Raw genomic sequence first — 24,555 nt, 5'->3', positions numbered from 1 at the left:
TGGTCCTGCCCATCACTCGCGACGGGTAGACATATACTCCAACTAATAGCATAACGTGCGAATAACAAACAAATTAAAGAGTTAAATACACATGAGTAACTCATAAATTAACTTGTCAATGATACCACTTAGGTATATGAACTTTGAAAGCATATTTCTGATGGGTCCCTAGACTTGTTACATGGTGCACCACAGTGGTTAATATAATCCAAAATGAACGTACGGTGCATCATCTAACAAGTTTAGAAGTGTGCAATCCACCACTTAGGCCTCATTCGTTTCCCCTAGAATGACTACCTGGAAAAATTCCAAGCTAAAATGCTAGCTAAATTTGTATAAGCTTCATCAGTTGGAATAATTTCTAGGCTCGTTCCACTGTAATCGAACAGGCCCTTAATAAGTTTAGGATTCAAAAATTAAGCATCCCCAACCATTATAAAAGGTCTCTTCAAAAATATGTGTTCAAAGTTTATGAACCTATGTAACATTTCTCAATGAGTTTAGAGTTTAGAGGTCATTCAGGCATTTAACTCGTAAACAAATTTGATGGAGAGGTTAACTATGCTCAACTGCTCTCCCCACCACTCCTAGATAATGTTATTTTAATAATTACAGTAGGACTATGATACCACAATTAAAGAGTATTTTCTAACAAAGACATCTTTAAATATTGTCTATCAGCGAATACCATTGTTGAAGAGTGTCCTACAACAAATTTCGTTGAGTAGTTGTTACTCTCAGGTCTAAAATGAACGCAATTATAGAATCGGACTTTCTAGCGTCCGGACATCTGATCCGGGGCGCCAGCGTCCGATGGTGCCCGCGCACCAAGCGAACGAGAGCCCCAACAGCGGCCCGCGCTGCCCAGACGTCGCGTGCGCCGCTAGACCGCGCACGCCATCTCCCGCTTCCCATGCGGATCCCATGTGCAAAACTCCGATGTACTTTTAAAACATTCATATGCAAACATGTCTCTGAAACACTTGCAAAAAACACTTGAAAAATGCTAAAGCCCTATTCTATAATCAAGTGTTTAGTATTTTTCATGTGTTTTTGCAAGTGTTTCAGAGGCATGTTTCAAGTGTGTTAATCTGTCTTCTTTTGTATGTTTCAAGTGTTGCATCTCAATGTTTTAGAAGCAGATCTGGGTGTTGCGCATGAGATGCGCATGGGAAGCGGGATGGGACGTGAGCAGTCCCCCGTGCGCGACGTACGAGGCGGCGTGGGCCCATTGCCGGGGTGCTCGCTCGCAAGTCTAATGCTGCTGGGCGGCGCTCGCTCGCTTGTTGCGCGGGTATCGTTCGACGCTAGGGCCCCAGATCAGACGTCCGGGCGCTAGCAAGTCCGAATTAAGAAACATAAAATAGCATGTCATGAAAAGTTGATTTTCCACCGCAAAATTATCTCTGGCATGATTGGGAAATAGAAATTTGTTCCATTTTCAACGTGGAAAAGTTAAAGTTGATTCAATTCATAGTGTGATTGTATTGTATCATCCTTTTTTGTTGTAACGTGACCATGCCTAATTAAGAAAACATAAAATAGCATGTCATGGAAAATTGATTTTCGACTCCAGAATTATCTATTGCCTGATGGCCTCCCATAAAGTTTTCGGCCGTTGGTTGTAGCGCGACTCCAGAATTATCTAAAAAAACAGAGGGAGGAAATGTCAAATGTGCACGTACGGTACGGGCACAACACACGGTGGTGACTGACCAGCTCGAGACGGAAAAGAAAAGTTAAAAAAAAAGAAGAAGCGTGCTTCTTGTGTTCTGTTCCTCTGCTCTGCTCGGCGCGCTCCTTTTTTCTCTCTGGGGTTTGGTTTTGAAACGGCCGCCCCCGCAATCCCCGCAGACGAGAGAGACCCAGCGTATCGATCCCCCCAACCCAACCCAACCCAACCGCGAAACTTGTCATCTTCTCCCCCTCCGCATTTCTCTTCCGCATTCGCACGCACGGCGACCCAACCGCCCGCGCCGAGTACACCCCCGAGACAACCATCACCCCTGCCCCCGCCCTCGATCCGATCCCTGTTGCTGGGTCATGGCCACGACCACGCACGGCGCGCGTACGTGACCTGCGCACGTGCATGCGCGCTCGGCCTCGATCGCCCACTATTACTAGCGCGCCGTGCACCACCACTGGGGAGTCTGTTGGGAGTGGAGTTGTGGGGTGATCTTGGATTGCAATCGTGCATGGCCGCCATCCCCCGCCGATCGAGGATCATCGTAGTCTAGCTACCAGTTTGGTGGGGCGAGGCGGGCGTGCGACCGACCGATCGATCCAGACCAGCAAACAATGGTGGGCGTTGGCGTTGGCGTTGGCGCAGATGCGGCGGCGGCGGCGGCGGCCAGGGCGCAGGCGGCGCGTCAGGTGTGCGCGGCGTCGGCGGCGTTCGCGTCCTGCACGCACCGCCGCCGCCGGTCGTCCCCGCGCGGCCCGCACTTCGTCGACTGGTACCTCGTCCTCGCCGTGAGCACTACCACTCCCTCCTCCCTCCGATCCGTTCGTTATTCCCCGCGCACCCGTTCTGAGCTCTTTGGTGGCGTATGGCGTCACGCACGCACGCAGATCGGCGAATCGGCGTCGGAGGACGCCGTGCGGAGGCGGTACCGGCAGCTCGGTGAGCACGCACAATCTCGCCGCGCCGTGGGCGCAAATGGATCTCTGATTCGTTTTGCTAACAGCTCATTTTGTTCTGTGGTTTTGGACGCACACAGCGCTGCAGCTGCACCCGGACAAGAACAGGCACCCCAAGGCGGAGGTGGCGTTCAAGATCGTCTCCGAGGTACCGTACCAGTACCACACCACCCGCGTTCCATTCCCCGACGATTTTTTTTTCTAATGAATTCTTCCTGCATTGCGTCGTTCGTCGTTCTCCTCAATCCTCGTGACGCTTTCGCCTCGTCTACTTTGGATTGGAATCTGCATTTCCATGATCCACTCCAAACCCCAGCCAGCCAGTAGCAGTTATTCGAACCAAGTCAAATTTGTGTCTCAAATATATCTAAATCTTTAGGATATTTATTTGATACAGTATTATAAATGGTAGTGCCTTTTTTGTTATAGATATAGATGTGGTCGAATTTAAAATTGTTTTTGCCTCTAAAAGAACGAGAATTCTTGTGGGAGAGGAAAGATGCATGAACACCCACTAGCAGACTAGCAGTGTCTGTGTCTCCATCCTGTCGTGTTGCATTGCATGCATGGATGCGTGGATTCGGATGGATGAGATGAGATCGCCATTCGATAGAGATTAGAGAGTTACAGACAGATACGGCTCATGGCCGTTAATGGAGTCCTCCACATCGCCCGTGCCGCCAGGGTAGCTAGTACCTTATGCGACGCGGTGCCGCTGGCTGCTGTACGCGTGCCGGCGCTTCGAATCCGACCTCGTCACGCGCCGCTGTTACTGCCACCACCACTACTCCTAGCATTTACAGCAATCATGTGGATTGTGAAGTGGAGTGGTGGCCTCTAACTGTGTAATTGATCCCCGCGTGCACGCAGGCGCACGCGTGCTTGGCGGACAAGGCGCGGCGGCGGGCCTTCGACTCGGAGCGGCGGGGCAGCTTCTGCGCCGCGTGCCACGACCGCCACGCCGCCAGGTGGTCCAAGCCGCCGACCCTCCGCGCCGCGGCCGGCGCGACCAACCATCAGGCGCCGGCGACGGCGACAGCGGCGGCAAGGATCAGCAAGGCGGCGCGGGAGGTGCAGCGCCGGCTGCGGGACGAGTGCCGGGTCATCGACGGCTGCCTGCGGGCCAACGACGCCGCGGCCCGCGCGCGCCGCCGCCAGTCGTTCCCGCTCTTCGACCCCTCCGACAGCCGCCGCTTCCCGGACTACCCGCACGTCCGCCCGCCGCAGTTCGGGCTCGGCGGCGCGGAGCTCCGGCGGTCCGGCGAGCGGCTTGGTCGCCCGGAGGTGGATCAGCAGGCCCTGAATCGGAGGTGGTGCAGAGACGGCGGCGAGTCGCCTGTGTACCAGATCAGGACGGCGGCGGCAGAGTGCACCGAGAGGCGTGCATGGTGAACTCGTCACGTCATCAACATGAGCAGCAGGGATTTCTTTTTTTTTTTCCGTCTCATTCTTTTCCAGTTTTTCAGCTAGAAAAGGAAGTATCAAACCAGCTTTAGACCAGAAATTCTCGTGAGGATACAGATTACAGAACAAGCAGCGGCGGATCCAGGAAATATTTTAGGAGGGACTGAATAACACTGCTGCTCGATCTTAAGTCTCAGCCCCCCTACATTATAGAACTTTGCCTAAAAATTCATAGAGGCTCTACAGTAATTTGCACTGATTCGGTTTGGGTAGGGGGGCTTGAGCCCCCCGCCCCACCGCTGGATCCGCCCCTGAGAACAAGCAAGAAAAGCATTACACCATTCACTTGTTGACATGAACAATTTTTTTTTTTTGGAAACGAGACCTCGTCACGATTTAGCTTCATGGGACCGAGAAATATGATGTATCACAAACGCACTCGCTCATAGTTTGGTAAATTTGAAGTTAGTAGTCCACCACCGCCTTATTCCTCAAAAAGTTCTATATTACATCATGAACTATTACCAACATGAATAATGTTAGGTGTTGCTGCATATCACTGTTGTGGCATGAACATCAATAATGCTGAGCAACATCTATAGAACTCACAAAATTTTCTTGTTAGTTTTTTCCCTATGCAAATGCATCTGTCATATTTCGCAAAAAAAATGCATTTATCATAAGCATCATTGCATTCATGCACCGAATTTGTGCGCTGATGTTCCCAAGACAAAGAGTAGAGAGCTCCATATCTTCATATTCCTGATCAGGCATGTAACCATTGGAACTGACAAACGAACATAGAGCTCTACATCTTTGTGTTGCCGATTATGCCTGCAACCCAAGGAAACAAGAAAAGAGACAAGGCTCTAAGACCTGTTGCTAAAAACACGTGCGAACAAAGTATACAACAAGAGTTAAGGCTCACAACAAAATGAGCTAAAGCTCAATCATTTTGTGTCACCGAAAACATGGGCGCCAAAAGATATGGAAAAAACCATGGTTCTACATCTTCATGTTGCCTAAAAATTGGGCATAAAAATAGAGTGGTCAAAGAAGAAGAAGAGGAGGAGGAGGAGGAGGGGACATTGAAAGTGCATCTAGCTCTTTAGTGAGTTTTGGATTATTGAATGACAACGTGATTAAAAGTCTAACCATTTTACTAAGTGTTGACAGGAAATGGTTTATCTCACAGGTATTTGATAAAAGCCAAAATAATGTGTTGTTGTATAAACAATCTAGTTCAAGCACAAGACAACAATGCAAATATAATTCATGCAAGACTTATTCATTGTGGGATATCTATGATTCATGAGAAAGCAAGTACGTTAATAATTGGTTGATGAGACATGAGGGATTGCTTATAGAATGGTCTCATATTTGAAGCTTGCTAAACAAATGAAATGGTAGATTATGGACCTAATAAATGATTCAACACAAAGTGTGACTTGATGGCTTGAGATGGTGAATATAGCAAGGAAAGGCTTCGAGGTACTAAGAAGGGTGAAGGGCAAGCGACGGCTTGGCGACCGAGAAACCTAGCTAGGGTGAATAAAAAAGTACTTGCATTTAGTTGAGGTACTAATCAAAATATGATGGTCACATTAAAGTGGAGGATCAAATATATTAGATAAATCGTTGGAAGTGACTTGATACATTTGAAGTTAACTCACGTTCATTTAATGGAATCAAATCACGTGCTCAAGATGGATATGCTCAAGAAGAAAATCAAAATTGACATGGTGACATCCTCACTTGATGAAGATTGAGAAGCTAAGGCATTTGGTTTGAAGGAAATCAACTCAAGCGCTATAAAATCCATTTTTCATTTGATCTTTGAGTAAATAGGTATGTCGTACTATTAAGAGGGATGCATCATGTTGATAGATGATTATTCATAAGTGCTCAAGCCAATCCATGTGAAGTGTGAGTGAGAGAGAGACACTAGAACTAACTTGACCTTGTTGTGACTGGAAATACCGGATGTATCCGGTATTGGTCTGGCCGCAACAACTTCCTTGATGTTCTCGGTTTGGATTGTCGGAAGTCCCAACAAGAGTCGGATGTCCTGGCAAGAGTCAGGAGTTCCGACACCTCGTGCAGCTTCTAACGGTCCTATTTTTAGTACTGTGCTAGCGGTATTCATACCGGACGTGTCCGGTATTCCAACGGCTAGAAAACGACTAGTTTTTGAGTGGGGTCTATAAATACTCTCAAGCCTCCATCTTTGGAGGCTGCTGATTCTGCTGACTTCTATATACGTTTTTTGAGCCTTAAGACCACTCTCCAACCCTCTCTTAGTGACTGAGTGATCCATTTTGCAAAATCCATCTTATGGGTCGAGTGAGATTCAAAATAGAGAGCAAGCCATCCTTGAGCACTTGAGCATATTTGTCAATCTCGTGATTTGTATTTGTTACTCTTGGACTCTTCGGTCCTAGATGGCTAGGCATTGTCGGAGAGCACCTAAGAGATTATGGTGTGCCTCAGAAAGTTTATAACGATTCAATTCCACTACCGTAAGGGAAGGGATCAACTAGTGGAATGAGAAAAAGGAGTTGGAAAAGATTCTGGCTAGAGTGGCCTTCGTGGTCCTCTAGAGCTGACCTTCGCTGGGTCGCTCGCAGCCCCCTCAATGGAGAGTAGGACTCGATAGAGTTCGACTTCAGTAAAAAAATATCATGTCATAATTTATCTTCATTTGATATTTGTGTTTCACTTGTGGTATTCGAGTTATTGTGTAGGCTCTCTGTGGTCCATTTTATTCTCCAGTAGGTACCTGTAGCCTGGATCAAAAAGTGAAATCAAAAGATGCAAGTTGGGGGAATGAGCTGACGAACCTATGAATATCGGACGTGTCCAGTATCAATACCGGACATGTCCAGTATTTGGAGCCTGCGCTGTTTTTATCTGTTCTTTGCTCTAACTCTTGTATTGCAGGCTTATGGCTCTTAGATTTTTTAGTACTTGTTATATACTATGTGGTTAACTTGTGAGAGGTTTATATCTCTGATTTAGAATTTTTGAGTTATAGGAAATTCCAATACTAATCGTTTTCACATTTGAAGGTGTTAATTTTTAGAAATACCTATTCACCCCCCTCTAGGCGACATCCATGGCCCTTTCAGACATGCAACACATAAAATTATCCTAAAGCCAGCTTATCATGAAAAAGGTGGATGTCCATCTTAACGTGCTTGGTACGATGATGATGGACAAGATTAGCGGTCATCAGCGGCGAAGCTTGACGTAAAATCAAGGAGAGTGTAGAGTCGAGATGGCGGACTAGATGGGGTGAATAGCCCTTTCTAAAATTAATTTCACCGTCTAACCAAAACAAATACGGAATTAAAACTAACGGTCCAGCCAAGACTAGACTCCTCTATCTAAGTTCACAAGCACATTAAAAGATCCTAATTAGACAATAAAGGTGTCGGGCTAGCTAGAGCTCACCTAATTAATTCTAGTAGCAATGTCACATAAATCTATGCAACTAGTACTCAAGCAATTGAGGGAGCTCCTACACAATCTAGTAAGCAAAAGCACAAAGCCACATAAGCTCACTAGCAATGCTCAACAATAAGGCTACACAAGTCAAATTAGAGAGCGCAAATTACTTAGCTACACAAACTAAATAACGTGACTAACAAGGTTACTCAGACCAAATTAGCCACGCAAGAGAGCTACTTCTATGCTACACAAGTAAGAAGGTAACTAGCCAACTACACAAGTCAACTAATTACTAGAGCAACTACACAAGCACAAGTGTATGAAAGTAAATACAAACTTGTGTAAAGATGATGCAAACCAACGGGAAGACAAGGATGACACAGTGATTTTATCCCGAGGTTCACGTGCTTGTCAACACGCTAGTCTCCGTTGTGTCGACCGCTCACTTGGTGGTTCGGCGGCTAATTGGCATCACCTGCCAAACCCGCATGTCGGGCACCGCAAGAACCTACCCCAAAAGTGAGGGTAGCTCAATGACACGCTCAACTAGAGTTGCTCTTCGCGATCCCCGCGGGATGAGCACAATCCCCCTCACAAATCCTCCTCCGAAGCACCGCACAATCTTCTCGCGTGCATCAATGGAGTCACAAGCCACCAAGCCGTCTAGAAGGTGGTAACCTCCAAGAGTAACAAGCACCATTAGCTTACAACTCGATCACCTAGTGCCACTCGATGCAACCTTACGATGCAATCGCACTAGAATCACTCACTCACTCGATCGGATGATCACTATCAAATACAAGTGAGTTAGAGGGCTCCCAAGCACCACCACATAAGCCACCAAGGCTCTAGTGTCCTTAACAACCAGTCCAAGGCTAGCCACTACTTCTATTTATAGCCCCAAGGGCTAAAATAGCCGTTACCCCTTCACTGTCGAAAATTCACAGCGACCGGACGCACCAGTCGTGATGGCCGGACGCGCCAGGCCCTGCGTTCGGTCACTCCCGACTGTCCACGTGTCGCCTGGATTCAATCAGGGCCGCCCGATCCCAACGGTCGGTTTTGTGCGCCAATGTTCAAAGAACAACCGGACGCACTGCTGGCCTGACCTGACGCTCTAAGCCACGTCTGATCACACGTTCGCCCGCGCTGCTGAGACACTGACCGGACGCCCTACTCTGGCACCTGACGTTGTGCCACCACTGAGTCAGGTCGACTCCAGAGAGGGTCCAGAGCCGACAAAACGTGACCGGACGCGTCAGATCCACCACGACTGGACGTAGCGCCTGAGTCCGGTCCTTCTCCGCTTGCCACGCGTCATCGCCACGCCTTGCGCTACAACGTCAGCGTACGTCACGGTGACCGGACACAGAAGCGTCGCTTCCGGTCACCTCCAGGCACCAGCGTCCGGTCAATTGACCGAGACCGTGCCTCTTCTGCTTACACTGATCGGACGCGCAGGTCCTACCGAGGCTAGCGTCCACCTCCTTTTCTTCACCGAGTTGATCCACACCAACTTCAACTTTTTCTCCTTTGTAAATGTGCTAATACCACCAAGTGTACAACATCTTGTGCACGTGTGTTAGCTTTTCACAAACATTTTTCAAAGGATTAGTCACTCAACTTGCCACGCCACTCGATCCTAGCAACGACGCAAAGTTAGATCACTTGAGTGACACTAGATGACCGATATGCAATCAAGTTTGTCCTTCTTGATAGTACGGCCATCTATCCTAAACCTAGTCATAAACTTCTCTAAACACCTATGACCGGTTGCCTTGCGTATTCCATTCCATCTCCTCCATCCTTGATGCAACACATGCATAAACTAATTACAAATGATATGATCCACTTCATATCATCACGTGACCTTGTTGGTTCATCGATCTTGACTTCACTTGCTCTTTACCGTTGCCTCGGTCCATCGGCGCCAAGTCATCACTCAACTTGCCCTTCACACTTGCAACCGGTACATCGAGCCAGGTCTTGTCTTGATCTTCTCCACCTTGATCACATGATTCTATGTCATGTCTCATATGCAATGAGCTCGTTCATCACATGTGTGAACTTTGCACCAAGTTCAAGCCATCTAACCTCCATGGCATGTATTGCTCACACTCATGTACCTGTGGACTAATTACATGTGTATTTCACTTAAACATATATTAGTCTACCTAGATTGTCACTCAATTACCAAAACCAAACCAGGACCTTTCAGATGGGCCAAACACAGAAGACTAGCTTCTTAGCTAAAAATAGACCTGGAAATGTGATGGGTTATAGATGAGCTAATGCCTGGGATCTGGAACTAAATGAACAGACTATAGCCTTGCTTTAGAAATATATTCAGAGAAGGGTGGGGTGGGGTGGGGTGGGGGGGGGGGGGGGGTGGCAGTTGCCCAGCTTCGCCTCCAAGAGGCTCCACCAGTGGCGGTCATATAGAGACGCTAATATTGTCACAGTAAATGACGGCCGCAAAAACAGTCAGGACATGAAGCTCTTGAAGCAGTGTGCAACCAACAACACTCAACCATAGCATGTGTGATGGCTCAATACTGAACGTCTGCATTGGACCAGGAGATTGTTTCCTAATGCTTGACCTACTAGGACACCAGGTTCTTACACAAGAAGATGCAGGACTCAAAGGCTATGGGCAACGAGCGAACGACCAACCCAAGTCATCGTGAGTGACTCACGGTGCTACAGGCTTGTTTGGTTTGAGCTCTGGCAGGCAATGCCTATTGAGCCAAATGATCATGGCCTCAGGAGTTCAAAATCGGACGCCTGAAAGTGTTGTTTAGCCCATGTAGCTCTGGCCAGGAGCCACTCTCATGTGTGCTTGCTGATGAGGGCACGCGATGACCTGTCAAGTAGAGGGACGTGAAGGAGGAGATGGTCGGATATTAAAGGCACTAACAAGTAGAGCCATGCCACAATGATGCTGACATGTCGGCCCTTGTTGTGCCATAAAGTGAAACCATCAATTAAAACGACTTGTGGGATAGATGAAATGGTTTTAATAGGTGAAAGGGTAGAATATATGATATTTAGCGGGTTAAATAGGTCAACATTAATATTGAGGAATTATATAGAAATTTTGTAGTCCTCATATACACTAGATTTATAGTATGAATAACAATCTCTTCTCTACACATAAAAATACTCTAAAGTCATTATCTACCTAGTGATACCAAATCTTGATCCTTGCTCATGTGTTTGCATTCAATACGAATCATTCTCTACTCAGAGCTCATACGTGCACGTCCTATCGTGTTCTAGTATGAAGACTGGAACCACATGTCCGTATCCGATACAAAGTCTTCAGAGCTCACATGTCCGCGTCTGACTACTGAGATTATAAATTCAAAAAATTATGACCCCGGTGCAATGCACGGGCATATATCTACTAGTAGAATAAATTTGTCATGATGAACGACCTACGTTAGCAAAAGAATATGGCTCTTGTGTTCCTACCACTACTTTTTGAAGTCTAATTATGATTTTGTCCTATGTATTTAACTTTGCGATTTTGCTCCAGCTTTTTTCAAAATAAAAATCAGAGTTAACATTTGTTTCGTTTAGAAGAGTCAACCGTTTCAGTTCAGTGGAGAAAGATAAGAATGAGAGTTCACATTTGTTTCATTCAGAAGAGTTACTGTTTCCATTCAGTTAAGAATTCTGTACTAGTTTTCCTATGAATTTCCCTCAGGGTCCGTTTGGATCATTAAATTGAATTAATTTTAATAACCATAATTTAGACACAGGTTAATTAAGTTAATATGGTTGTATATGAAATATATTTATATATTATTGTGGGTCATACAAAAGAGATACTTATGTGTTACATTTCTACATGGGGGGCGAGTTGAACAACATGTTAAGTTGCAAATAGAAAACACATGTAGATCTATAGAATTAATTTTCTCTCCCACGCTATGAATTTGAGATAGGCTTATACGTAGACTTTGAAAAGTTATGAAATGCCATATTTCAGCCAAATAGCCTAGTCTATTAACTAGATTTGAATTCCCAAAAATAAAATGATCCAAACGTTTTCTCAAAGTTTTCCCAATACTATGTGATTTATCATATATTTTAACTACGTATAAAAAATAACATCAAACTTGCAAATATCTAAACATAGTTTAACAAGTTGTCTTCTTCATTTTTTTCGTTCCTTTAATTTATTCATTTGGCTTTTGGAGTCTAGAACCAGAGCGAATGAGAGAGAAGGGTGCCTTAGGATTCAAAAAAACAAGGATAAAATCATTATTGGCCTTCAAAGCAGGACAAGAACACCAATCTCCCAATACAATTACAGATAAAAAGGGGCATTCAGAGTTTAAAACAAAATATTGGATCTGGTTTACTATATATCCTTTTACAAGGTTACAGCGGACTGGCGTACACTCGAACGACTAAACATTTATGGGCAGAACGTGCTCAAGCGACAAAAACCTATCCAGATCCCTTAGACAAGAACGGATGGCCCTTGAGTCCTTTCCTGACGCAAAAAGGTCCGCGCACATGAGTCATTTCTGAACAACCTTAGGGTCTGGCACTTTAAGGATGCCAGCATCAACCAGTGGCTGCAGCTCAGGTTTTGCAAGATCCTTGACCTCCTTACTTGGCGATTCCAGGAAACCTGCAACCACCTTCGAACTGCAACCAGACGTCCAAAATATAATTTGAGGTAGATCCAATAACACCATGTAACTATGCAAGTGCAGCAATATGTTGAATTGTTACAAGTTCAGAGTCAGTAATGGAAAAAGGGTTAAACATTAAGCCATAATCACACAAACAAGCTACATCTGCACTGCATGAGTTTTGGAAGCACGAGTACATGGCAATATGGCATCACATTGCGAAGTAGAACATTGTACCTGTGTCCTTCAGCCCATATATTGCACTTCCCTTCAAGAGCCTTTCTCCAGAGAATGACTGCAAACGCTGGACAGTCAATTATCATTCTTCTGATTACACGGCTGGAAAAGAAGTTCTCAAATGCATGTTCAATATCTTCAGTCTTCGGTTGGGCTGCATCAGACACTATTGCATCATGCAACATGTGGATCCTATCAGTGAGGCCCTCCAAAACATTGTCTTTACCACCAACAGCGATCTTCAGGTTTCAAAAATAGCACCACGCAATTCAAGTCAGGATAGTCATGAAATTTATACAAATGATAACAGGGGGAAAAAACTATAGGTAGGTCTGTATGAAGCATTATGTACATAGTTATTCTCCTGTCAACTCAACACTTCAAGACACTAGGAACATCCCAAAGAAAGTAGATTGCATTAACTGATAGAGCTTTCTCCACATTACATAGAGAATCAATAGCCAGATTAACATAAAGGTCCACAAAAGTCATCATTTGTCGGTCCAATTTTGTACTTGAAGATAAAATTAATATGGAATGGGCAATGGTCATTATTAGAAAAAATGGTTACCTTTCAAAACAATGGGGCAGACCCAGTGCCGGAGGCTCCCACATGAGTGGGGTCTGGGGAAGGGAAAAACCGAGGCAAGCCCCCCCACCCCCCCCCCCCCCCCCCCCCCGCAAAATCTGCACAGAGGCTGCTTCGAACCCGTGACCTGGTGACTCAGTGAGACAGCTCTCACCACTGCACCAGGCCTGCCCTTATCTTTCAAAACAATGCTATAGGAATTTTGGACTTCTACACTAAATTAACATGGCATGAACAATGAACAATGGCCATTATTGGGTAAAAAAAGGTTATTATACAAATCAATGTTGTGGTAAGGAATTGCTTTGGTAGAAACCTACCAGAGGAAAAAGGTTTATGCCATACTAAGGACAAATTGAACATCAAGATCATGATGGCAAAAAGAGTTGCACATAAAAATCATAAATAGTAAAGAGCAGGTTTCCCATCTCCATGGAGCCATGGATAACAGCAGATCACCTCATATAATACTTCTTTGCCAAAATTTGTTCGAAGTAATTCTCCAACATTTTCAAGGCATGATTGGATGAGAGCCTGCAAACAAATTTAAAAATATATATTAGGAGGACGAAATCCAGTCATCAAGTGCATGAGATGCTTATAAGGAGGATAAGATGTTTCTGTTTACTCCAGGTGCTTGAAGTGTACTAACAAGTTAGTTGAGCTTATTTAAGAACCCGTTTGCATTGGTGGGACTAACTTTTATAAGGGCATGCTTAATGATGTAGTATTCTTTCTCTTTAAGCACTAACGCAAACAGGAGTGAATGTAATCTCCAATACATCAATTTCCATCCACAACATTATTTCATATTTGGGTTATGCTTCCACAGCATAGTAAATAGAATTCCATGGAGATAAGTGCAACCACAAGAAGACAGGCCAAGGCACAGAAATATAATCAGAATCACTGGTAACTTCAGAAACAGAAAGGCAATAACCTATCTTATTTCAAAGGATACAGAATAGTCACTACGTACGCAGACAAAAAAGGGTGGATACACAAGCAATGCTGCAGGTGACCTACTACTGCACATAATTTACTGGCCACTTATTTTGTTTCTTTTCTATAACCATGGCTGTTCACACAAAACATTGTGCACTGAGATCAGCAGCCTGGAATTAGAGTTTTTGTGATTAAACTATATCTACCCTAGTTGCAAGAATTAACACATTTCTTAAAAGAATGATATGTTCTTTAATGAAATAGGTACGGGCATCACCTCGGCCAGCTTACTCTTGACCAACAGTTCATGTCGCCTTTGTAATGGATCCTTCTTGCTCTCAGACACAATTTGCATGCCTTCTAAGCCATTGGGATCTTCATCAGGCACACCATCTACTTCATTTTCTGATGTGTCACCCTGAACCAGAAACATCAACTATTTAGGATGTCTTTCTCTATAGAATACTTGGAGATGAAAGAGTAGCTAACTTGCCTCTGTTGGACTAAGAGAAGGTACATTGTAGTTCAGACAAGCCAGATCATCCGGAGAAAGATAGCGTGAGCAAAGAGGGTGAAGTAGTTGCAGCAATGGTCGTCTCCCATTCTGTTCCAGCAAGTAGATCCATTAGTACTAGTCTTAATCTTAAGTGCACAAATTTACAAAAAAACCAAGATAAACTATTCGGACAAAGGGAAACCATTACCTTGTCAAAAATGAGCTGCTTTATATGTTTTGCCAGCTCTTGAATGACAATCTACCAGGCCAAAGATAAACTGTTAGTGTCGCCCATTTCTAGCTGCTTTGCAACAAGAGGCATGATTCTCAGAGAAAGCAAACTGTAGGTGCTAACCAACCTTAGAAACAAGCTTTGTGTCATCAACAATGGAAATAATGCAGATAAGGAACTGGATAAAAAAGAGATGTGTTAGCAGAGGACTGAGGGTAAATCGAATCCATTTGTAAGAACTTGAATCTTGTCTAGAAAAGGGAGAAATGCTTAACAGATCACAATATTCCCAATTTAAGAGCCAAAATAATTGTAAATAAATACAGTCATTACTCACAAGACATCCAAAATCACTTAGAGCAAGCTTCATAATGTGCCCCTTCAAACTTTTAATGATCTTCTTCCTGTCCTGAAATACATTGCCATGTCCATTTAGTCTTGTTAATGAAGATAGTACATGCAGCAGAAAATAAATACGCAACAAGGAGTACTCGGTACAATGTAGTGCATAATCAATTTGCAAATATACAAGCACCACAAAATTTACAAAAATAAACCAGCACCGAACAAAACACCAGTGGATAGTAGCGGAGAAAGTGATTGAACTGGGGTTAATATATAATAAGAACCTGTACAGAAATACCTTTGCACTGCCATGCTTGAGGCAACTAATTCCTAGTTTTAATCCTTCCCTTGTCTGCATGATCCTAATGATAAGTGGTTCTTTCGACCTTTTCTTCTTAGCTTTTGTTTTCTTTGGTAGCTCCAGAGCATTTGATGGTTCATCTCCATCTATGATTAATGCTCCTTGAGTAAGAAGGGGGGTAAGTTGACAAATAACGTCCGAGGCTGAGGTCTACCAAAACAGAAATAGGTTACAATGTGATAAACTGAATACTTAGTTCACAGATGAGGGCAGGTAAAATAAACATTGCACAACAAAGGATACAATGCGATTACCTTATCTGCAATTGTAAAGTACTCCAATATGGCCGTGTGCACTATTGAATACTCAACAGTACCTTTCTCCAGGATTTTATGAATCACAATAGTCATGTACTGCAGGACAGATGATATCTGCAACCCAAGCTTGGAAATTGTATCTATCAAACTGGAAAAGGAGTTGAACATTAGGATTTACCACAAAATAAAATCCATGGAACTGTTGTATCTAGAGACAAAAAAAATCTCTCGTACGGATAACCAAAGTCACATTAATTTCCCCTATAATTCTAAGACAGGGAAAAACTGCAAAAGACATGCTTAGCTCTAGGTTATTACAACTGTTCATAAAGATGTTCAGAAAGAATAAATAGCAAAGGGAACTTCTAAAATACATGACCAGGATTCCAGGATGTATATTGTACCAACCAGCAGGAACTTTGTAAAGTCAGATCCTGGAATAGCTGAAGTTCAGTGGAGTACAGTTCCAGTAACAACTGTCTTTTCTGACGTTTTGTTCCCCGCTGAAATGCATAATCAACGACTGCAAGAAAGAACATATATTTGTTTCAAAAAAAGAAAGAACATATATTGATGAGACCTTGATTTATTTCAATTGTTTCTTATAGGAACACATGAGAAGAGAAAATGGCGGGTCTGAAGCCATTCACTGCAATAACATAATTGAACACACACCTGCAGCTCCTATAGTATGATGAAGAAGTTTGGCAACACGACCATGAAGAGAAGAGATGAAACTGGCAAACTGTTTTTTAGAGGCTGCAACCGCAAACAGGAGACATGTTAATGAAGCTAAGGGTCATATCAAACTATCATGTACCATTCTAACATAGCCACATGCCCACGCGTGATCTGATCCGTATATAAAGTTATACGAAATGTACCGAGTTCTACAAGCTTCTTTACAAGGAAAACCGCATATTTCTTGCGAGAAAGATCGAGCAAATGTGGATGTAGAACATTAAAAATAGCATCCCTCTCTGACTGTGAGCACCACTTTACACATGTCTGCCAAAAGACGGTAATCAACTGATCATCAAAAGCCAGGACACAGGCAACATAACAAAAAACAGAGCAGATTGACAAATACTGTGTGTGCTCAGCTTACTTGAAGAACACGGGCAGTAATATGTGATGTGGCGATATCCAAATATTTCCCATCCATTTTCTTGATAGCCTCACTTACTACCCTGGAAAGGTGACAATTATGTCAATGTATATGATTGCAAACATAAGATACAAGACTGTGATCCAAATGCCTACTTGGACCTCTCCTCTTTGCTCACATCGTGGCATCTCATCTTTTCCCACAGTTTCGTTAGTTCCTGCCGGTATTCAGGGTCAATCAGAGCAAAAGAGCATTGAATATAGCAAACTGACGAGTTTACTGTCACCCCAAATGTCAGTCAAGGTTGAAGAACTTGTTAATGTTGATGATCTTTGTGGGGGGTAACGTCCCAATTCGAAAAGGCAAAAAAAAAACAGGTTTGGATAGTTGAGCACATAATAATCATCAAAAGAACCGTCCAATATCTAAGTACCACAAGCAGAACCTAGTTGTAGAAACTGACTCTCTTTACATAAATACATACAGGTTGATGTGTTCAGTCCATAGTGGATTGATCGACCACAATGCAAGTCAGGTTGCAGCTTTACAGCAAAAGTGTTACAACTAGAATCATAATTGTGACCTAAAAACAGGTGCTGCAAGCCCCAAATTGGACAAATTGGAACATACGGTGCGAAAAAAAAACTGAAGTACCTTCTCAAGGCTGTAATGCTGCTTCCTCTTCATCTTCCTGGCCTCCGACATTTCCTGTTACAGTCCAGCCCGTCCGTCAATTGAAGCTCAGAGATACAAATGCAGCGGCCTCGATCGAAGCCCATGCTCCAGCGCTTCCGAGCACAAACGAGCATTTAAGAGATACCTTGGCCGCGAGGCGCTTCTCCTTGGGGGTAACCGGGGTCTTCTTCCTCGCCACAGCCTCTCCGGCCCCGCCATCGGCCGCGTAGCCGCCGGCGGCCGAGTGCTTCTTCCGCTTCGCTCCGTCCCCGCCTCCCTTAACATGCGGCCGAGGCTTGGCCTTCCCTTCCGCGTGCTCGCGCTTGCGCTTCTTCGCGCTCTGGAGATCGCCGCCGCCCGCCATCGCGCGCGCCGCTCGCTGCTCTGCTGTGGAGACAGAGGACGAGGAAGGGGTTTTCACCGGACCAGATAGGCCCTAGCTAGGGTTTATACGAGCTCGCCCGCCAGTGGGCTAGTATTAGGCCTCAGTGGCGGCCCGCTCAGGGTATCTTCCGGTTTCGGGCCATGGCGCCTGCAGATGCGTCCGATCCAGCAACCGAGGCCCATGGCTCCAAGATGTTTCGACGTGTTTGCTTTGCTCCGGCCCAGCCCAGCTGACCGGTCAAAGCGAACAAGGGCAGTTCCGTCAATTCATTGAGGGCGGCAAATTGAGGGTTTTCCCGCGGCGGACAGCGCAGGCCTGCACTTCTGCCGCCAACCCGGCCTGCGCCGGATCGGTTGGACGGGCCTTGGCTCCTCTTTTTGGGTCGTAGTGTCGGTCTGGCCTGGATCTAGTGCGGCGCGGTCGCGCGCGGGCGCCCGTGTGGCACCCTCGCCGCATCCTCCAATTCGAATTGAAGTTCACTGAGGGCACACCCTTGGGACTGAGAAGACGGGCGAGTCCGTCGTCTCGCGAGGCGACAACGCTGGCTCGTGCTCCCAAACTAAGTCGCCAGACGAGGACGCGCTGTACAGCATCGTCGCCTCCGAGCGACGACGCGTGGATCAAGCTGTGCACGTGGGAGAATCCCCCACCCGCGTGGGTGGCCGTCGTGCTTGGCTAGAGGTGAGGCTGCGCCCATGCTCGATGGCGTCATTGCCGTGGCGGGCGTGCAGGAGCAGTGTCAAGTGGCGCTGGTGGAGGCAGGGACGATGGCACAGGGGCAAGAAGTGGCGGATCGAGGGGCCGCGTGGAAATCGGAGTCGGTGGGGTGACGGTCGTGGTGCTCGTCTTCGTCCACACAGTCCTCTGACGGGAGGCTGCCCCACAAGCCCCCCCCCCCCCGGTCCACTAGTTCAAATGCTCCTGTTCCTGTATAGATTCAAGGCTAGCCTGCAATCCAGAGGTAGCTACTAATCCACAATCCAGAGGCAAGCCCGCTATTCAAGGTATCAGCCGCCACCAGGTCATGGCGAGCTGCTCCTCCCCTCTGTTTACGCATCTATGCTTGTTATTTTTCTAGTTTTGAATTGTGCATGGAGGAGCAGATTGGGCAATGTGTCAATATAAGGAACCGAGGGGAGGAGGGGCAATGTGTTATGCTATTTGTTCACATAAAACACCGTCTACAATTTGTGAACTCACTCCCTCTTTGATCATCTTGGGAAAAATTGCTGAAGGAGTCATTGGATGTTTTGACAGAGAATATTTACGCCCTCCAAAAGCGATGAACTGGAAATTCCGCTATCATAGCTCGGCTAACACATAGGAAATTCAAGAATGATCTAATCGAGCACATATGGCGAAGCTATGTAAACAAATGAATATGTAAACAAAGGAAACTAGACAAAAAGGGCGTTGCAACTAAATATAACATAATTATTATATCGATGGTTTCTAAAAAAATATATTGTAATCATATTGCTCTTATTTATTCTTGATACATTTTTTATCAAATAACCACACAATGATATACAAAAAAAAATTATTTATAATTGATCATAGCTACATGTAAAACATTAAACAGGCTAGAGAAGCGAGGTGGAGGGTTCTGGCTTGGGACTGAAGTAGACGTGCCACTGAAGTACTGAACTCCGCCGCCTTCTGGTACCTGGGGCCAGGTGTGGCTATAGCCTAGACCTGTGGCTTTGCTCCTTCACGTGTCCTACAATCCTACTCCTGTGTCGTGTCCAAAATTTTTGGTGTGGAATCTCTGAAAATGATGTTACAGAAATTGTTAGTGCCCCACTATATTTCCTTTTGGAAAATGAACTTCCACAACGAATTATTGTACATATAAACCTGCAACGCTAGAAAATCACAAAACGGAGAAAATCCACTAGACTTTTATCTACTTTCATTACTGAAGCAATATTCAAATTTCATGTTTTTCGAGTAAAAACAAAATGATTTCATATAAACTTTCTATATAGTTTCTATAAAATTATTTTGCCTTTGAATAAGTTAACACTAGAGGTGTAATCGATATGGATATTTTCTAATTGAACACCTTCGGTATCCGTATAAAATGTATTGTATTCAAATTTATAGATTTAGCATTCGTAGCATATCTTTATCTAGATACTCAAAATTAAATAAACATATGATATCGTTATCCATTCATATTTTATCTAAAATATCTCTAATCAAATTCAAATTTGGAATTTATTATAATTATATATGTATTCATATCCATAGATAACGGATACTCTATTTACCATCAGCTTTTATAATTTATTTTATTATTACTATCCAAATATTTAATGTGACACCGCTACGTAACCTCTCATGTCACGCGTAACTTTAGCCCATAGATTTAAACGTCGCTAACTTTTGTGAACCGAAGGCCCGCCCGAGCTGCTGCTTGATGCAAACCCTACGGCCCAAATTTCCCCTGGTTTCCCTCCACGGATTTCCGTTTTCCCTCCACGCCCGCGCCCGTCTTCCCTCCTCCATTTTGATTTTGAGATGAAATACTCGGGCAGGGCCCCTTTTTGTTCTCTCCCCACCAGTCGACCACACCACAACACCCCGCACGCCTCGGTTCCCTCCACTCGACGCTTCTCCCGCTCCTAACCCCTAGTACCTTCTTCCCCCACTCGTTCGCTCCGCCGCCGCCGCGACATCCAGCGGCCAGATCCGCGCAGGGGGAGTGGCGGCGGGCGCCGGAGGGCTCGGCCGGGGACTCCGCGAGGCTGGAGACGGAGGAGGAAGGGAGTGGTTCCGCGGTGGTAGATCCGCCGGTCCTGTCACCGGAGATGGACTCCTCCGTCGAGAAGGTGAGCTCCGATCCGCGGTCTCCCCGCTCGATCTGTGTCCCGGATGCGGGGTTGGTGCGGGTGTTTATTAATCGCGCTGTCTGTTTCATTCTTCTGCCGACGCAGCAGGGGAGCGGGGCGCTGGATCCGGACGAGGGCCCGCCGGCCTCCGGCGAGGCCAAGGCCTGCACCGAGTGCCACACCACCAAGACCCCGCTCTGGCGCGGGGGTCCCTGCGGGCCCATGGTGAGTAGAGTATTCCCGATCCCGACCCCCCGATCTCGTTCCCCAGAACCCTAGCGCGGCTCCGGGGCCCATTCCAGTTCCCGATCTGTGCTGTCCTCGGCTAATCCGCTCCCGATCTGTGGTCGCAGTCGCTGTGCAACGCGTGCGGGATCCGGTACCGGAAGAAGAGACGGGAGGCGATGGGCCTGGACTCCAGCAGCAAGGCCGGCGGCGGCAACGAGCAGCAGCAGCAGCGGAAGAAGAAGGCCACCGCGGCTGCCGCCGCCGCCGCCGCGGCGTCCAAGCGGGAGAGGGAGAGGGAGAGGGAGAGGGAGGCGGACGAGGTCACCGTGGAGCTCCGCGCTGTGGGGTTCGGCAAGGAGGTGGTGCTGAAGCAGCGGCGGCGGATGCGCCGGAGGCGGCGCCTCGGCGAGGAGGAGCGCGCGGCCATCCTGCTCATGGCGCTCTCCTCGGGCGTCGTGTACGCCTGACTTCAACCCCACCTAGCACCGCACCCGAAGGCGGTGAGAGGAGACCGCTGCGGCGCCGATGCTACTGCAAGCTGCAGATTTGCTCGGCACGCAGCATGATCTGAGCCCATTGAGATCCGTCTGTCTCTCTCTACCCCTTTTTCCCCTCTGGATCTATGCTAAGTTCTCCCGGCTAAGTAGTAGTTCATCAGTCGAACAAAGCGAGTTAATAATCCGTGTCCGTGCTAGGCTAGTAGCAGCTCTGTTCCTCCCCCGTCCCTTTCCTTGCTGTTCTTGCCCCCACCTCTAGTTGTTATCCTACCGCTGGTAGTGTGCTAGTAGCTGCCTTGTAACCTTCTCTTGCAATGTAAGGAGAGATTATGATCATCCTTCCGGCCGTTCTTGCAAGCGAGTAGAAGTAGCTGGTACCAGCTCCTGGATCTGGGCGAGTGTGCGGTGCTCCGGCTGGAATCGTGGCCGGAAATGCTGGGGGTGCTCTCCAGCTAGCTCTTTTGCATTGCATCGTCGTCGTCTCTCTCTATGCTGGACTGCACTGCCGGTTGTTTCTGCTGTGGTGTGAGCTGATGTACGAGCGCGTGGCTGCTTCTGCGTCATGGTTGACCTGCTGATGGTTTCTCTGATGTCGGAGTTCCTCCCCGTCATCGGCCGGAATGATGAAATGGTCAGCACTTAGCAGCAGCTGCTTGCGACCTGGAATGATGAAATGGTCAGCACTTAGCAGCAGCTGGGCACGCACCCACGGTGACAGTGTTTCCTGAAAGGGAAGCCCCGTTCCATCGCTCGGCAGGGCAGTCAACACTCCAGCACGCAGCTCGGCTCGGCAGCTGAGTGTGCTTTTGCGCTTTGCACTCGCCTGTTGCTCCTCTCTCTTGCAGTCTTGCTTAAGTGCTTACCTGGAGAAGCCGGTCCTGACTGGAGTGGAGGCGCTGGAAAGGTTCCTGAGAATTTTCCTCTTCCGGAGGGTGCATGATGCGCTCGCTCTCCTGGCCGTGGGGAATATCTTGTGATGGCTGCTCTATCTTTGTCCTGATCAGGTCAATCGATGGGCCGGCCGATGCTAACAGATGATGGATGGCCCGTGGGCATCTTGCGATCCTGGTTGTTGGGGTTGTTCCGTTTTGTTTTTCTCTTGCTGATGATGACATGATTCTTGGCGAGTAGCAGCGTCACACAGGATGGGGCTTGTGCCGTCTGGTATTGTAGTGTAGTAGCCATTGATAGTGACAGCGCTGTTAGGGCACGTACAACGGCCGTGCTGGCCGTCTTCTCCATGATGTAATTTTGCAAAATCGTCCCCCATTCGTAGGAGATAGCGAAGTCGCCGCGTCGTGAGACGACAGCGAGCGCTCGTGCTCCCAGGCGGACTCGACGGCTGGCTTCGCGTTGTACGGAGCCGTCGTCTTGAGTCGACGCGTGGATCCAACTGCGCGGAAGTGAGGTGAAAAAATCGTGCTAAAAATCAAAGCCGTCTTCTCCGTCCCTTCGTCCTCACCGGCGTGCACACGGAGGGCGAGCAGCGAGCAGGCGGCGCCAACACTGGGGCAGGGCGGGGTGAGCAGGGCGCATGCACTGGGGCGGAGCAGAGCCGCATAGCGAGGACAAGGGCATGGCGGACCACAGCCGCACCGGCGACGAAGAGCGGGCGCGCGCCAGCGAGGAAGAGCTAGGCCGCACGGCGGGGCAAGGCGAGCAGGGCACATCCCGACGATGCAAGCACGTCCAGGGCTAGCGGAGCTGCGCTTCGCAGGCGGCATCCGTGGAAACTGAATGTTTCTATTCGGCTTCTGAAAACTGGTAACTGAATGCACACATTCTGTCAGTTACCTGTATGTTCACTTGATTTTGATTCTGGTCGGTTACCTTTTGGGTGTGAACTAATTAAACATGCCAAGATGTGAAACTATCTGTGCATTCTTGTCCACTGTCTGCGCATGACTGCATGTTTCCTATGTGAAATTGTCCGATAGTGGCACCTGTCTGCATATCTTCTATGTGAATTTGCATTCAGTCTGCATGTCTTCTATGTGAACTTGTATTCAGTCGTATGTTGCAGCTATAAAAAATGTGGCTTTCCTATATTCAGTCGGCATAGGATCTCTTCAGTAGTTATTTTTACCAGTATTATGGAACCACATCCATCAAACGATGATGAAGATGATCTACCAGAAGCCGATGACTTTGATCCTATTGATGATAGTGGAGGATGAGAAGGAATTGGTTAGAGTTTCTTTGGATTTGAATGAAAATGCAAGTGCGACAATAGTGCTCCCGCCTGAAGTGCATACAATTGAATTCATGCTTTGCGGAGGTGCTTAGAAGGAATTCCGCTATCCAAGCACAGACAACATATAGATAACCTAGGAATGATATTGTTGAGCATATATGGCAACGCTACGGAAACAAAAAAAAATAGACATAAATGTTTAAATCATATTTGATTTATGGTGAAGAAGATCGTGTGTTATATTTGAGTTATGAAATCTATTATATTACATTATATATAATATATGATTTACTGTGAATGATTTGTTTTGCATCAATTAGCAATACTATGGTATATAGAAATGTTATTCACGATCGATCATGGCTACATGCAAGCATTAAACGATTTATAGACAGTGTGGGGGTATTAACCCCTATACCCTTACGGCTAGGCTTGGGCCGGCCCGGATCAGGGGGTCTGGTCCACTGGAAGACGACGCGTGGCCCGGCCAACTTGTTTGGAGTCCCGCGCAAGGAGTCAAGGCAGATTTGGAGATCAAGCAAGATCCTGGTCGGTTAGAATAGGAATCATTGTCCGGCCACCTATGGCAATTGTAACTGGCTAGGATTAGTTTCTAGATCTGTAACCTTGCCCCCCGGACTATATAAGGCGGGTAAGGGACCCCTCTAAAAAACATCTCTCATTAACATACAACAATACAATCAGGCACAAGACGTAGGTATTACGCCTTCTTGGCGGTCGAACCTGGATAAAACCTCATGTCTGTCTTGCGTCACCGTCTTGTTTGTGGCTTGCGCATCTGTCTGCCGATAATCTACTACCTTGGGCATACCCCTAGATAGACTACCGACCATATTTCGTCGACAGTGGCGCGCCAGGTAGGGGGTGTGCGTACTGCTCTCCAAGCAAACAAGATGGTCATCATCTTCGGCTCCGTGGCTACGCCAAACGGCCTCACGTTCACCGTCGGCCAGATCACCTGGACCACCGGCTCCGACGACTTCATCGCCATGACCACGAAGGAGGCGT

At 46.6% G+C, this 24,555-nt stretch overlaps 3 protein-coding genes across 4 annotated transcripts; 2 read left to right on the top strand and 1 right to left on the bottom strand.

The window, feature by feature from the left end:
- Nucleotides 1–1,951: 1,951 nt before the first annotated feature.
- Nucleotides 1,952–4,429, top strand: LOC136480637 (uncharacterized). Its single transcript, XM_066478124.1, has 4 exons — nucleotides 1,952–2,472; nucleotides 2,572–2,623; nucleotides 2,721–2,788; nucleotides 3,511–4,429. The coding sequence occupies exons 1-4, from the start codon at nucleotides 2,299–2,301 to the stop codon at nucleotides 4,030–4,032; spliced, it is 816 nt and encodes a 271-aa protein (XP_066334221.1). The 5' UTR covers nucleotides 1,952–2,298; the 3' UTR covers nucleotides 4,033–4,429.
- Nucleotides 4,430–11,746: 7,317 nt separating this feature from the next.
- Nucleotides 11,747–17,789, bottom strand: LOC136480626 (pumilio homolog 24-like). Its single transcript, XM_066478117.1, has 17 exons — nucleotides 17,534–17,789; nucleotides 17,368–17,421; nucleotides 16,869–16,930; nucleotides 16,714–16,795; nucleotides 16,490–16,613; nucleotides 16,281–16,364; nucleotides 16,014–16,128; nucleotides 15,603–15,753; nucleotides 15,286–15,498; nucleotides 14,980–15,051; nucleotides 14,770–14,820; nucleotides 14,619–14,669; nucleotides 14,408–14,518; nucleotides 14,192–14,332; nucleotides 13,429–13,503; nucleotides 12,381–12,619; nucleotides 11,747–12,156 (listed from the first exon to the last, which is right to left on the bottom strand). The coding sequence occupies exons 1-17, from the start codon at nucleotides 17,750–17,752 to the stop codon at nucleotides 12,027–12,029; spliced, it is 1,974 nt and encodes a 657-aa protein (XP_066334214.1). The 5' UTR covers nucleotides 17,753–17,789; the 3' UTR covers nucleotides 11,747–12,026.
- Nucleotides 17,790–20,320: 2,531 nt separating this feature from the next.
- Nucleotides 20,321–21,668, top strand: LOC136480611 (GATA transcription factor 16-like). 2 transcript variants are annotated; one of them, XM_066478111.1, is made up of 3 exons: nucleotides 20,321–20,607; nucleotides 20,716–20,832; nucleotides 20,961–21,668. In XM_066478111.1, the coding sequence occupies exons 1-3, from the start codon at nucleotides 20,587–20,589 to the stop codon at nucleotides 21,300–21,302; spliced, it is 480 nt and encodes a 159-aa protein (XP_066334208.1). In that variant the 5' UTR covers nucleotides 20,321–20,586; the 3' UTR covers nucleotides 21,303–21,668. The 2 variants fall into 2 exon arrangements, with proteins under 2 accessions (XP_066334208.1, XP_066334203.1); XM_066478106.1 differs by having other exon boundaries at nucleotides 20,713–20,832.
- Nucleotides 21,669–24,555: the final 2,887 nt, after the last annotated feature.

This window comes from Miscanthus floridulus, chromosome 1, assembly GCF_019320115.1.
Source record: "Miscanthus floridulus cultivar M001 chromosome 1, ASM1932011v1, whole genome shotgun sequence".
NCBI lineage: Eukaryota > Viridiplantae > Streptophyta > Magnoliopsida > Poales > Poaceae > Miscanthus > Miscanthus floridulus.
Note: the sequence above shows the minus strand (reverse complement) of the source record. Positions and strands in the feature narration are given on the sequence as shown.